Source organism: Cloeon dipterum, chromosome 1 (assembly GCF_949628265.1).
Source record: "Cloeon dipterum chromosome 1, ieCloDipt1.1, whole genome shotgun sequence".
Lineage (NCBI taxonomy): Eukaryota > Metazoa > Arthropoda > Insecta > Ephemeroptera > Baetidae > Cloeon > Cloeon dipterum.
In genome coordinates this window covers 29638387-29651210 of record NC_088786.1, presented here as the reverse complement: position 1 = coordinate 29651210, position 12824 = coordinate 29638387, and the positions used below count along the sequence as shown (strand labels likewise).

General features: G+C 42.8%; 1 protein-coding gene across 37 annotated transcripts in view; it reads right to left on the bottom strand.

Annotated features, from left to right (window-relative positions):
* The window catches only part of shot (dystonin-like protein short stop), a 111223-nt gene that overhangs the window by 34785 nt on the left and 63614 nt on the right, over window positions 1-12824 (bottom strand). For 27 of the 37 annotated variants that reach the window (XM_065475380.1, XM_065475384.1, XM_065475395.1 and 24 more), the window contains 8 exons: window positions 4015-4178; window positions 3208-3323; window positions 2137-2240; window positions 1398-1952; window positions 875-1126; window positions 453-821; window positions 360-386; window positions 12-253 (listed from right to left, as the gene is read on the bottom strand). In XM_065475380.1, coding sequence (XP_065331452.1) covers window positions 12-253; window positions 360-386; window positions 453-821; window positions 875-1126; window positions 1398-1952; window positions 2137-2240; window positions 3208-3323; window positions 4015-4178 — 1829 coding nt within the window. Of the gene's footprint in view, window positions 1-11; window positions 254-359; window positions 387-452; window positions 822-874; window positions 1127-1397; window positions 1953-2136; window positions 2241-3207; window positions 3324-4014; window positions 4179-12265; window positions 12733-12824 lie in introns of those variants that run through there. The other 10 variants (XM_065475391.1, XM_065475400.1, XM_065475413.1 and 7 more) reach the window with 2 other exon arrangements.

The window sequence follows — 12824 nt, the reverse complement described above, 5'->3', positions numbered from 1 at the left end:
ATGGGACATACTGTGAAATCCATTGCTCGCACTCCCTGGCTTCTCTGAAGAAGGCATGGTTGTGGGTAGCATGTTTCAGGTGCGTTTCCAAACAGAGGGTCAGCTGCAGCAGCCAGGCCCATCGGTTCTGCATGGCGGTCATGTAAGCCTCAATGGTTTTGGCAGCAGGGTGGTGCTGCAGAACCAGCGCCTCACCACGATCTTGAACGGCGCTGAACTGAATTTCCCTCTTCTCTAGGTCACTCATCAGGTTCTAAAGAAAAAAATTGTTGCTTCAGTTACAAAGATTCAATCGCAATATTTTCCCATTAAAAAAAATCAAAACAAGATTCAGTGAACTACTAGCAAATGTTAGATACCTGGTGAACTGCAGTCCCATATGCGCGCTTGCAAATTTCAAATTTATGTTTATCTCACGTTTTTGTAACCCAATTTGATATAGAACTTCCTACCTCATAGTAGCTCTCAATGGCCTGCAGATCCAGATTCTTATCACTCCAATCGCGCTTGATTTCTGCTTCTTCCTTTTCACCAAGCCACATGAGTTCATTGGTGGCTGACTGCAGGAAGTCTTGCAGCACCTCTAAGTCGTGCAGGCGCTTGGCGGAAATGGTGCGCAGCTCAATGTACATTTTCTGCAGCACTACCAATTGCTGTGTGTACAGAATGAGTTCTTCTCCGCTGAAGTTATTCTTGGCGCCAATGCATTGTTCCACTTGAGTGTTGAACTGTTCGATCAGATTGTGTTCTCTGATTTGTGCTTCCAACTCAAGGTTGACTTCGGCCAGTTCGTTACCAAAACGAGCTTCGCCGATATTGCTCTGCAAAGTAAAATTTAGATTGTGGTATAGAATTCATTTGTCAATAAAATTACCAGCTTCATTCTGCACCAGTCGATGCATTCTTGTAGCTGCCGGAAGTGAACGTTTGTGTCGACCATCCTGGTTTCTGTGACGGTTTTCGTGTGTCTGGTAACTGTTCTTTCTTCCACAGGGAAGGTCATAGACGCCAGCTGGGAAATAAGCTTGGTGTGCAGCATGGATCGCAGGGCAACCCAGCGCTGGTGCAACTTCTGCACCCTCTTGTGCAGCTCCTGGGCCTGAGGGTATCTGCCGTCCAGCAGCACCTAAGGAACAAAATAAATTTAGCTGGCTACAGTGGACATAAAATCATCTTGAGGGTATGATGTGGACGTCAACTTTTTTCGCAATAAGGAGTTGAAATGAAATATTTTATTTTAGCCATGTACCGTAATTAAGGTTGAAATTGGTCAATCAAGTGTAAAAAATAAAAACTCTGCAAAAAAAACCTTGGGAAAATTTAAAGGAAAAATCAGCAAACTGATTTTATTCATCAGTAAAGCAGCTTAGGAAATTTTTAAGAAACAAAATTCACACCTGCACATCATTGAAAAGGGCTTGGATGCTGTCTTCCACGATTCTGAGGTCGTGTTCCAAAGCGTCGACGTTGTGCTTTGCGTCGAGCGGGTGGAGGCGGTCTAGACGTCTAGCCTCTTCGTCCACGCGGTGCTCAAGCTCCTCCAGCCGGCCCTCGACGCCCTTCATCTCGCGGTGAACCTTTTCGGCCAGCCGCTGCAGTCTTTCCAGTCGTTTGATTTCCTCCACAATGGCCTGGTCGCGTTCCTGGTGCGCCTGCATCAGCCGATTCCAGTGTTTTTCGAGCGTCTCCACGCGCAGCTCGATCTCAATCTCAACTTCGTTTGCCTCGCCATGCTTCTCCATTTCGCGCCAGAGATGTGCCAGCCGGTTTTTCTCGTGCTGCTTCACGGGCACCTCTTCGTTGCGGAAACGCGAAGATTCGCTTGCCAGCTTCTTCATCTCGATAAGGGTAGGGGGGAAGTTGCGGTCTTGCATGACCACAAGCTTTTCCCTCATCCAGATGACCAGTGAGCTCGCGATTTCGCGGTACTCTCCAGTGCGTCGTTGCAGTTCCTAATTAACGATTGTACGATATTAACCAATACACAGTTTTGATCAAAACAATTTTAAGAGATACTGAAGGAAAATACTTGAAGAAAATAATAGCCAAAATGTTAAACGTAAATCTTTAAAAATTTAAAGAAGCCCAAAAATCGATATTTGTGATAAAAAAGGTAAATTTATCACTGAAACTTACAGGGTCAAAAAGTGGATGGAGTGGTGGCGGTTCAGGGAAGACATCGTAAAGGGACGAAATGTAAGTGATGAGTGACTTCTCGTCAGGTTGTGGTGTGTCCACATCTGAAATGAAACAAAATTTCGCCGTGATTCCTCCAACAATTTAAACATGAAGAGTCAGGTTTTTCTTTTCTAGAGGGGATATTTGATTTGATTGAGAGCTAACCATATCTTTGTAGAATCTGACAGTACAAAAAATTTATAACAATTTTCAAGTCATATTTATTTTAATTGGCTAAAAAATTCGAAGTAGTCTGTCATTCTAATTGATAATAACACCTCGACGATGAACAATACTGGCTAATAAAGTAGTAATATTCACCTGCTCAATGCAACAACTGACACCTGATAAAAGTACAAAAGTGCCTTGAATGCTACAATGACATAATTGACATTGGATACCATTCAACGCAAATTACCGACAGAGATTTTAAACGAAGAGCAAGGTTAAAGAACTGATGGGAAACATGATGTTTTCATTGATGTTGTCTCATATTCATTGCAAACTAATGGTGTAAAACGATGTTTGCAAAGTTAAGGATATATTTAAATTTGTCTGCTTGAAATCAATCATTGACTTTCTTATATTGAATTACGGAAACTTTTGACGATCGCAAAGAAATTTGAATAAAAGTTACAATTTAACACATCTAACCACAATTCGTCATTTTTTGAAAAAAAATTAGCCTAATTAGCAAAATAACCCATGCTCCACACTTCATGCTATTTCAATATTCAGCCGACTGTCTGGATAGAAAGTTCAATTTTAAAACTGCAGTTGTTGGTTAAGTGCAGTTTTTCAGCGGCCAATGAAAGCAAGCCTGCCTTTCTCTCGCTCAAATATCGACCGGCAAGGAAGGCACAAAAGGAGCAATCTGAGTGCGCGGGTGGACTTAAATACGCTTCCTGCTAACAATGCATATAGCCGCTCATGAAGAGGCGTGTTTCTCTTTGAATTGGCCCAAGAAGAGCGTGACGAGGAAAACGCTGCGGGTCTGCGAAACGAAAAATCGCGGATGGATGAGCTCACCTTCAGGATCGAGAAGTCGGGTGACTCCGTACTCTCGCTCGACAACATGGAATGCCTGGTCCAGTCTCTCACGAACAGCTCGGTTGCGGATGTTCCTCCAGTCAATGAGGTCGGGTCTGGAAGGCACGAAATTTTGGAAATAAGTTACTCGTAAATATTGTCAGTTAACTTAATAGAAAAGCGATGAATTATTTTCAGAGACAGCTATAATAGCTCTCTAAAATAAGTGCCGGGAATTGAAAAAACGCGATGCCAATGCGTACACATATGAGGAAACGGAAACTTTTAATCTGAAACTGGCATGCAAATGTTTGCGGCAAACAATAAATATCCTGTCATGTCACTTTCACCGCATTGTTCAGTCGAGCGCGTTTCAAATGCCCGAATTGGTAAAGAGACTAATACGGGAGCACAACTACTTTGATGCGATCACAAGTCGGAAACCCCGTCATTTACAAGTCCACTCTCTTAAACCTATTTGTTATGCCACACTTGCCTCTTGATAATTTTCTGTTCATTTTACTCTTGTATTTGACGCATCTACATTGTGCTGAACATATTCAAGAACATTTAAATGAATATTTGATTAATTCCAATGGTTATTTCAGCACCAAGGAGATGAAACACAATTAAAACTTAATCCAATTATTTAAATTTAATATAAGTTTATAGAACTATGGATAATGAGATTGTATAAATTACCCGACTGGCTTTTAATTTTCGTTTAAACCGAAAGGAGTAGAATAGCAACTAAAAAACATCGCCCGTTACATGTGACGAAATGGGAGTAAAAAAAAATTCACTGACCTATTGCGGTGGACGATGGCGCTAAAGGCGAGGCCGTCGCGCCAGCTCTGAGTGAAGTCGTTGACGCGGACGCCGGGGTAGCGGGCCGTTGTGCGGCGGGCCCAACGCAGGAGCACGTCTTTGGCATTGACGTTTGGCTCCTGTCCTACCACGATGTCCGAGATCTGGAACAGAGGAAAAACAAGAGCGGTTAGTTTCGACTGACCACAGAAAGACAACCAACGAGTGACACCCAAATCAGATGATACACATATTTTTCGTGACGAAATCGTATCAATTTTCATTTGGTTAGTAAAAGAGAGAAATTTCGGCGTGTAAAATATCTGACCCAAAAAATAGTACATTTGCCTGAATGAAAAGCTAAAGGAAGCGGCAAAAGTGAAAATAAAGTATGATCTTCCTAGAGATGGGATATTTTATTCAACAATTTATGTAGGTACCGACGTAGTTGCAAGCCGAGTCTATTCTTTCGAATCTGCGAGAGGCACGGGAAAGAGCATTATTATTTCATAGCTGGCGAAGTGTGGCGGAATGAGGGTTTAGACGGCGCAAAGCTGGCGCCCGGCACACTCGAAATTCGTGCACACCAAAGCTAAAAGCAGAGGTCACAACTTCTGCTTTGTCTCTGTGCCAACAGGGAAATGTGTTGGACGATATTATGGAGGTCCTTAAAAGCAGTAGTTTGCACTTTTTACCCTCGAATGAAGCTTGTTCGTTTTCCTAACACAGTAAAATTCACACACCCCTGGGAAAGTCATTGAAGATTTTTTTACATCCTGTTACAAGTTGGCTTTTCAAACATTTATCCTATCTGGCACATTTAGTCTATTGCGTTCAATTTTTTATGATTCTACTATGTTTCTGGACAATGCGGTTTCACAACGACTTATGGAATTTTTATGACAATCTAAAAATGATTGCAACTTGCATTTTGTGGAAAGGGTAATTACTTGAATGATCATTCAAATGTTTTTACACACCCTAGTTTCTTTTTATTCATCTTACATCCATTTCATTTGTGCAGCGCACATTAATTAGCTACCCAGAAGCGCATTTTCACTCAATTACCCCGGCTTAAAGCGTCGTGAACGTATTCTCCACGGAAGATTATCCTCTTTCATACAGTCGAGTGCAGCGGACGGTGGCTGTGATCACATTAAAGGGACAAGGCATGTAGCACGTGAGCGGAATTGCCTTTTCAGGCAAAAACTTTTGATCTGACCGATTAAACGAGGAAAAGCTTCAACAGAAGCCAGCACAGCTGATCGGCCTGTGCGCGTTGCTTGCGCGAAAATCGATTCTCCCTGCACGGAAGGTCGCAGACGGACGGAACCCTCGACATAGACTACAAAGCCGTGCGCAACACGCCCGTTGCCAAAAAGGGCGAAAAATTGGGCTGAGAGCGAGGCGTTGCTATGCGTTTTTCCTTTCAGAAATAACAATCAGGGAGAGGTCGCTTCTTCGCAATCAGCAGGAAAGCAGCTCGTTTCGCAAATACCGGCTTGTGATGCCCACACTCAGTTGTGGCTTGCCCATAATAACAGACAAGAGGTGGAAATAATGTAAAAGCGAGCGGCTTGCGTATGCCCACGCGCGGATATAATTCTTTCTGATGAGATGATATATTGCGGTATGCAGCTTTCATCTTGGGCCGCGTAATCTGCAAACAGATGCCACTGTTTTTCGCCGATTTGACTTGACAAATGAAACTTCAGCCCGTGATTAATGCGCCATGAATGGATTCAGGATAAAATTCGTTTTTCGGCTAATTTGCAATACCGATTTCAATGTCTCTGCGGATCAAAATTAACTTGTTCAATATGATCGTTCATGCATTTTTATTTCTGTTTTCCTCTAGAGAGACTGATAATTCCGTTTTTTGCTTCGTAGTTTAGATTTTAAGCCCAATATGCAGATTAATTAACAAGGCGTGAAATTAAAACTTTGCCTGATTAAGACGAAGAAGGAAATGTTATTTGACTGCTCGAGCCATCCAAACTAACGATAATGAACGAGGCAATCAATGTAATGGGAAAAGTAACTGAAGGTCAGATGGCAAACATCGCGTGACTACTCGCCCGGGGATGAGGTTAGAGACGCTACACTTTGGTGATCGAATTTGCCTAAAATAATTTTCAAAACATCCGTTTCTGTTTAATTTACTTTCAGTATATTTGCTTTCCTTGTGACCGCTTGTGGCCTTGATTTTTATGTCAATTTGCATATCGTTCATGCCTGCTTCGATTTAAAGGAACAAGGCAGCAACGCCAAAACGATTTGCAAATGAAACTGCGTTCGTGTTCCAAGGATTTCCTGAGCACACCGTAAATACAATTCGGCGCACATTGTTCGCCAGCTCTGTGCGAAAATTTCAGCAGCAAATGAACTCACTCTCGTCATGCATAAATTATCTCAAAAGGATGAAAATTCCTTGAAAACATTAAACGTAAATCACACGTATTATATCACAAGTTTAAACCTCTCTATCATAGAAAAATCAAAGAGCAATTTGCAATCAATCACGCTGTGATCTCAGTGATTTCATTCAAAATACAGGAATTCCAACAATCTTTGTGTATCACATATGCTAGTGGAGTCGATGTTATTTACACAATTGAAAACGCAATCTTGAAGAATTCGTGCCAAACATGCACGTTATCAGAAAGGATACAAAACTACTGCAGTGTTCTCTTTTCTTATCAGCTAGAGAAGTCGCGTGCTAATCTAGAGTTTAATCCGACATGTTGGTAAATATCTAGCTCTCCAGGTATGTGATCGGGCGTAAATTATTTTAGATGACACGCCACTGACAGATCCCGAGAGAAACAGAAGCGCGTATTGTTGCTGAATCACCTAATTAATTCTAGTAGCCAGCGCCTGCCTATGTTTGCAAAGCTGAATTAGAGCTAATTGGCGTTGGTCATTAAAGAGCAGCGGGAAGCTCGCGTATATATTTTATAATAAAACTCTGATTCGCACGTGCTGCTCAAAATCCGCCGGGGGCCGCGAGCCGGTTGTAAAACGTCTGCTTTTTATGCAACGAACGCTATAAAAAAGAGTTGTAATGTCTTTTTCTGTAATGGCGAGGCAGGAAAATAATACCGCCGCCGACTCTGCCGATGCCCATGTAAGGCAGAGCTATGTAGAATAAACATATAAAAGCTACTGCCTCTCAGTCAGGTATGCTGCTGTGACGCAACGCACCACACGCATCAGCTGGAACTGTCGCTTTTCGTACAAATCTGGACAAGCTGTCCGGAGAAATTAGTTTGGATGGATGGAAAATGAAAATTGGCCCAATTAGCAGCGTGGGACGCCTTTCACTCTTGCCTTTTGCTTGAGCAGTGCCAAAAGAAACTTTAATCAAGAAGATACCACTGTGTGACAAACCTAAAATGGAAACACGGATTGACTTACGCGAGACAGTTGATTTGTGAGACAAGTTGATTTTGAAGTCGAGCTCATAAAGTACTCAAAGCGATAATGTCGAATTAATTCCGGTATTTGAAACTTGAAAGTATGCATGTTCTCCTTTTTTTGTAAGCACGGAGGAAATGCTTGAGAAATGTTCGTAAAATAAAATTTAGAAGTTTCCAGTTTTTCTCTGGTGCTAAAGAATTATTTTTTCTAATATCTTTTGAAGTTAAATTAAGCGTTAAATGCTGGCATCATTTCCTTATACTATTCTGCAAATTTTGTAAAGGAGAATTTAAGTAAACAACCAGAAATAAACCTTATGTGGTAACGTTGAAGGGCAACTTAAAAATTTCTGCTTTGCCAAGAATTCATTTGTCTGTTCGGAAATTCTCAGATGTATAAAGAGAGCGTATTAATTAAATCCAAAAATATACAGCTCCTGCTATATATGGCAAGCGCGCACGCATAATTAGTTTCAGCTTAATCCTATGCTGTTTACATTCGAGTACCGGTTTTGCAGAAAGTTCATTTCGCTTCTTTCAAAATGCAAAGAGATGAAGCACTCGTGAACAAACACAATGGCACAGCGGGAAAAAAACTAGCATTTTTTTAACGCACCAACAGAATTATCATGCGCGGCGAATGATTCTGTGAAAATTGCGCCTGGAGCAAGCGGTGTCCGCCTGGGATGAGTGTGTGGGCTGGAGGCCTTGGTCCCCTTTGTCTGCGCCTTACATGGTACTTGCCCAGGCAAGCAAAGCAAACCATCTCTCACTCCGATTGGAGGTTGCTGCACAAAAGTGCACTCGTAGCAGCAAATTCAAAATGTGCCGCTAGCTGCAGCTACACATTTTCACGCGCACGTGGGTGTGCAATACAAGCGTTTTAAAAGCCTCAACACGAAGCTGCAGCGGCGGAAAGTGGTATTCATTCGCCGTTGCTAAACGAGGAGTTGCACACACGGCGTTTGACACCTTTTATCCAACATCCAATCCAGCCTTAAAAGGCAGCCGATTTTAAGCTGTTTTGAATGAGTCACAGTCGAAAAATGAACTGACAAAGAATGGTCTCGCTCCATGACTTAAAACATCAATACCGCAGACAAATTCCACATGAGTTAATTAGATTAGGTAGCTCGGCTAATCTGTTACTTTTTAAGCTTCTTGTCGGCAAAAAGTCGTGACTGAAAATGAAGCGTTTAAATAAATCCAAAAATGTTGGCAATCAATTTAATTAATTTTACAATTTCTTGTAAATTCAGTACGGGAGCCAATGTCAACATTAACAAAGCGCCCTAAGTGCTTGAGGGACTCCGTAGAATTTCCCGGTTTGCTAAGTTCAACGACGTGTTCACCAGCCAACTCTAATTGCATTTCGCTGAGGAAACTGCGTGACGAGATGCTCCGTGGCTGCGTTTGTTTGCTCGAACGCATATTGACTCACGAATTAGCTCTCAGGCTCGTTTGCTGCAAAGGCACCGGCGTCACAGCGAGGCTCTGATATAAGCGTCTGGTTGCTTTGGTGCAAGCAAGTCTTCGTTACAGCACTCATCATCGCTCTCAGCACAAAACACTTTTATAAACGGCTTTATCTGCCGGTTAAATTACTAAACTTGTTTTGACAGTGTAAACGGTTGATTATGGCGAGCAATTATTTGTAAGCGTCACCTGTCACTAATTTGTTTGTGAAAAAATAAGATGAAAAAGCACAGTCAATTTAAGAAGTTATTTTCAAAACTGCTCTCGAGATATAAGAAAACATAACTGCGGCATGAGGTCACTTTCCACAGATAGCGTCATGTAACAAAGATAACTTTTAAGACACTTTCCTGTTTGTCGCGAACAAATAAACAAGAAAATAGTCCTTTTTGGCCAAATTTCACTCTTTTCCACGAATAAATCTTCAAAAAGCTACCTAAAATTGTTGGAGTGAATTCGTGTGTGATGATAAATGGGAAAGGCTTAAGTTTGAATATCTGAATTAAGCTACGTACAAACATGCCTCCACACTTAACAAAGTGGGCGCTTTGTAAATGACAGTCGCGAAGTGGGTTGGCGTCAAATTGATTAAATGTCAACCTAACAAGATCAAATGCTCACGCTCAAACGCTTGCAGGCTATATAGATGTTCGCCCAGCAAGCCATTTTGTTACGCGCGCAGACATAAAAATAACGCAACTTTTATAGCGACTCTGCTCGACAGAGGAAGATCGATTAAAGGAGAACGGTTGAAAGAAAATTTTGTGTCACCAAGTTAATGTAAAAACGGGACCGCAGACGATCGGATTCATCCGAAAAAAAATGCAGACGAAAGTGCTAAAATTATATAGAAGATGGTCTGCTTAAAGAGTACAATTATTTTTTGAAGGTTTTCCTAGCTTGACCCCTCTTATGGAACGTCACTGACCCCAACAATTAAACACTAAAAAGCGGAGAGGGAGTTTAACACGCAGCCAGTAAGCACTTCCTTTCAATCATCACCTGAGCGTTGTGTGTGCGACCGGATGTGCAGCAAGACCTTAAAATATTTATATGCTCATCGCACACCCACGGCATCCAGCGAGTGTAAACCTCGCAATGAGCAACAATAATTACAAAAATAACAATGCCACTGAGAAGGAAAGGTCCGTAGACAAGGTTGTTTTTTTTATCAGAAAAAGGGTAAATTTCCTATTGAAGAGCTATAGGTAGAAACCGGTTTCATGTGTGTCAATGTGGATGAATAATGCGTGATTGGGTAGAGGTCACACGGCGAGTAGGGTCTATTTCTGACTATTATTGCTGTCTTCGGCAGAAAGACAATCAACCAGCGCTCCTTGGCCGCAGCAGCGTGAATGTGGAATGTATTAGACCCAATTTGCCATTTATGGGCCTAATCCGAGCGCTGATGTAACCTGGATAGCTGTCAATTAGGCCCCATCGTTCATGTCTCCTACGCCGGCATAATTTACGAATGCACACATGCTGCGACACACTGCCGTTTCACTCGCCAACCATTATAAATAATTGCACCGGTCCGCTCTAATAATGCATCGGTCCACTGCCTCTGTCTGCGGACATATGGCTGGAGCTTTTTCTCAGTAAAGAAGTAACATTGAAGTCTGATTGCATATTTAAATTACAATATAGTAAAAGAGTGACAGCAAAGGATGACCTTGAGAGTACGATGAAATGAACCTTATTCCAACCTACACAAATCACATAACTCCTTTACATGCTTTAAAAGATGCAAATTTAATTATGAGTTGCTGCTGCCGCATTCGCGATTTGACCGATTGCGACAGCTGTCACTGACACTTATTAAACTCAGCACAGTGAATGCGTTTTGATCTCTCCTCGACGCGAAGAAAACGATCTTGAACGATAGTTTTTCAGCGCATGTGTGCCAATGCTGTAAGAAAAGGCCTGGAAGCAAAACTGTCGCGGATATTTCTCAGGCGCATCCAGCCGTGTACGAATAACGCGCGAGCGATACTCGTTGAGTTGGAAGTACTCAATTTTCCCACAAGCAATTTTGGAGGCCGGCTCATTCTTGTGTCCCAAAGGACGTGTGAGCGAAAGGGTTGGCTCAAAATTACAAGCGTGATTGTTGCTGTGCATGTAAGCGATTCTGTCGAATTTTAAAAGCCAGGATGCGAACGACAATTATACACGCTAGCTTTTTTTTGAAACAGCTCCAAGATTGAACATCTCTTATACGCACGAATTCATCAGAGGTTGTACCTTCGTAATGAAGTGGGGACCCTTTTCGCCGACTGTTTGTTTTGTGGGTCACGATCAACACAAAAGGAGATTTGCAAATTCGTTATGTACTACAATGGAAATTATGCGTCACCAATTGTGCCGTTATGGCATTGGCAAAGCGCCAGAATAAGAGTGAATGGGACAAATTCGAGAGATTGCCTCACAGGCGCCGCTTTCTTGCAATTTGTAAGAGCCCAATCACGCGGGACCGAATCTAATACTCAGGAGTGCAGTCTGTAATCATGCCTTTAATAGACGCATTTCATTGCAAAAACGAACGTCTGGCAAATTGGGTAATTGAGTCATGAAAACAGAACTTCAGTGAAGATAAAGCTACAGTATTAAGTTTAGCTTGAATTCAATTCTTATGGATTGGTTTACGCAGTGGCAACAAATGTATTATCAGAACCTCACAGTAATCCTCTTTAAAGACGACCTGCCACTAATTTTCCAACCTGCTCGAGAAATTCTTGTGTTGCAATTTCAACGTGTTTTTGTTTTGTAAAAAGCGGCACATTAAAACAACGATTATACTTTTTGGTTTCCCGCACGTTTATGCAGTTCCTGGTTGCCATTTGTCGTGCATATTTAAGCATGAACAATAAACAATTCTAATAAACTAATATTTATAAAAATGCAAGCGAGAAATCTGCTGTTACATTAAATGGAATACTATGTTTATGTAGACTTTAAATTTCACAGAGCACGTGAGCGTGCAGGAAAAACTGGTGCGAGGGCACAACGCCCATCACTGCCTTCCTGTACGGATCTTTCAATTTATGAGTTTGAATTAAAATTGAAAGTGGCATACTTTTGCAACTGATTATTGACGTCATATTTTGCTTATTGAATCGTTTCACGGCACCACTTGATTTTCGAAATTATAATGAATCATTTGCTATTACTGTTGAGCTCTGGTCAACAAAGAACTTAACCGAATAATTTATTAAAACTACTAATTGAAATTTAAAAAAAAAATTAAAACTTTTTAATTTCCGATTGCGTATTTTAACCCTTCGTTCGTTTTTAATTTTGCAAGTTTTGTTTTTTCGGCGAGACACTGGCAAAATTAAGAGGTCGGGCGACTTCACCTTGAACCTCTTGGTGGTGACGTAGTGCGGCGAAGCGACGTTGACTGCGTTGGCGGTGAGCGGCAGCACAACGCGCGTCGGCGGGTGCACGAGGCCGTGGTGCTGCGGCCGGCTGAGTAAATCTTCGCTGGCCACGCGCTCCTCGCCGCGCGTCAAAGTGGTCGTGCGTTTGAAAACGCGGCTGACGACGCTGCGCGTGCCGCCGTGCTTGGATGTGGTGGTGCGCTGCGACGTGAGGCCGCGCACCTCCGTGCTGAGGCGGCGTCGCGTGTACACGGCGCTGAGCTCGTCGTCGCGCACGTGCGCGTCCAGCGGCGCCCCGTCGGCGGCCACGTCGTCGCGGTCGTCGGCCTCGCGGCCGCCCAGCACCGACAGATTTCGCGTCGGCGACGCGTTGCCGCGCACAAAACGATACATGGCTCACGCACCGCACTCGCAAAGCATTCCGCGGCCCGGCTCGCGGACTGACTGATCGTGCATGTGTCATGCTTTGCTGATCTACAGGTAGGCCCCGCCGCGCGGCGGGGGAATTAAACAGGGAGGGGGCCCCGGCGTGTGA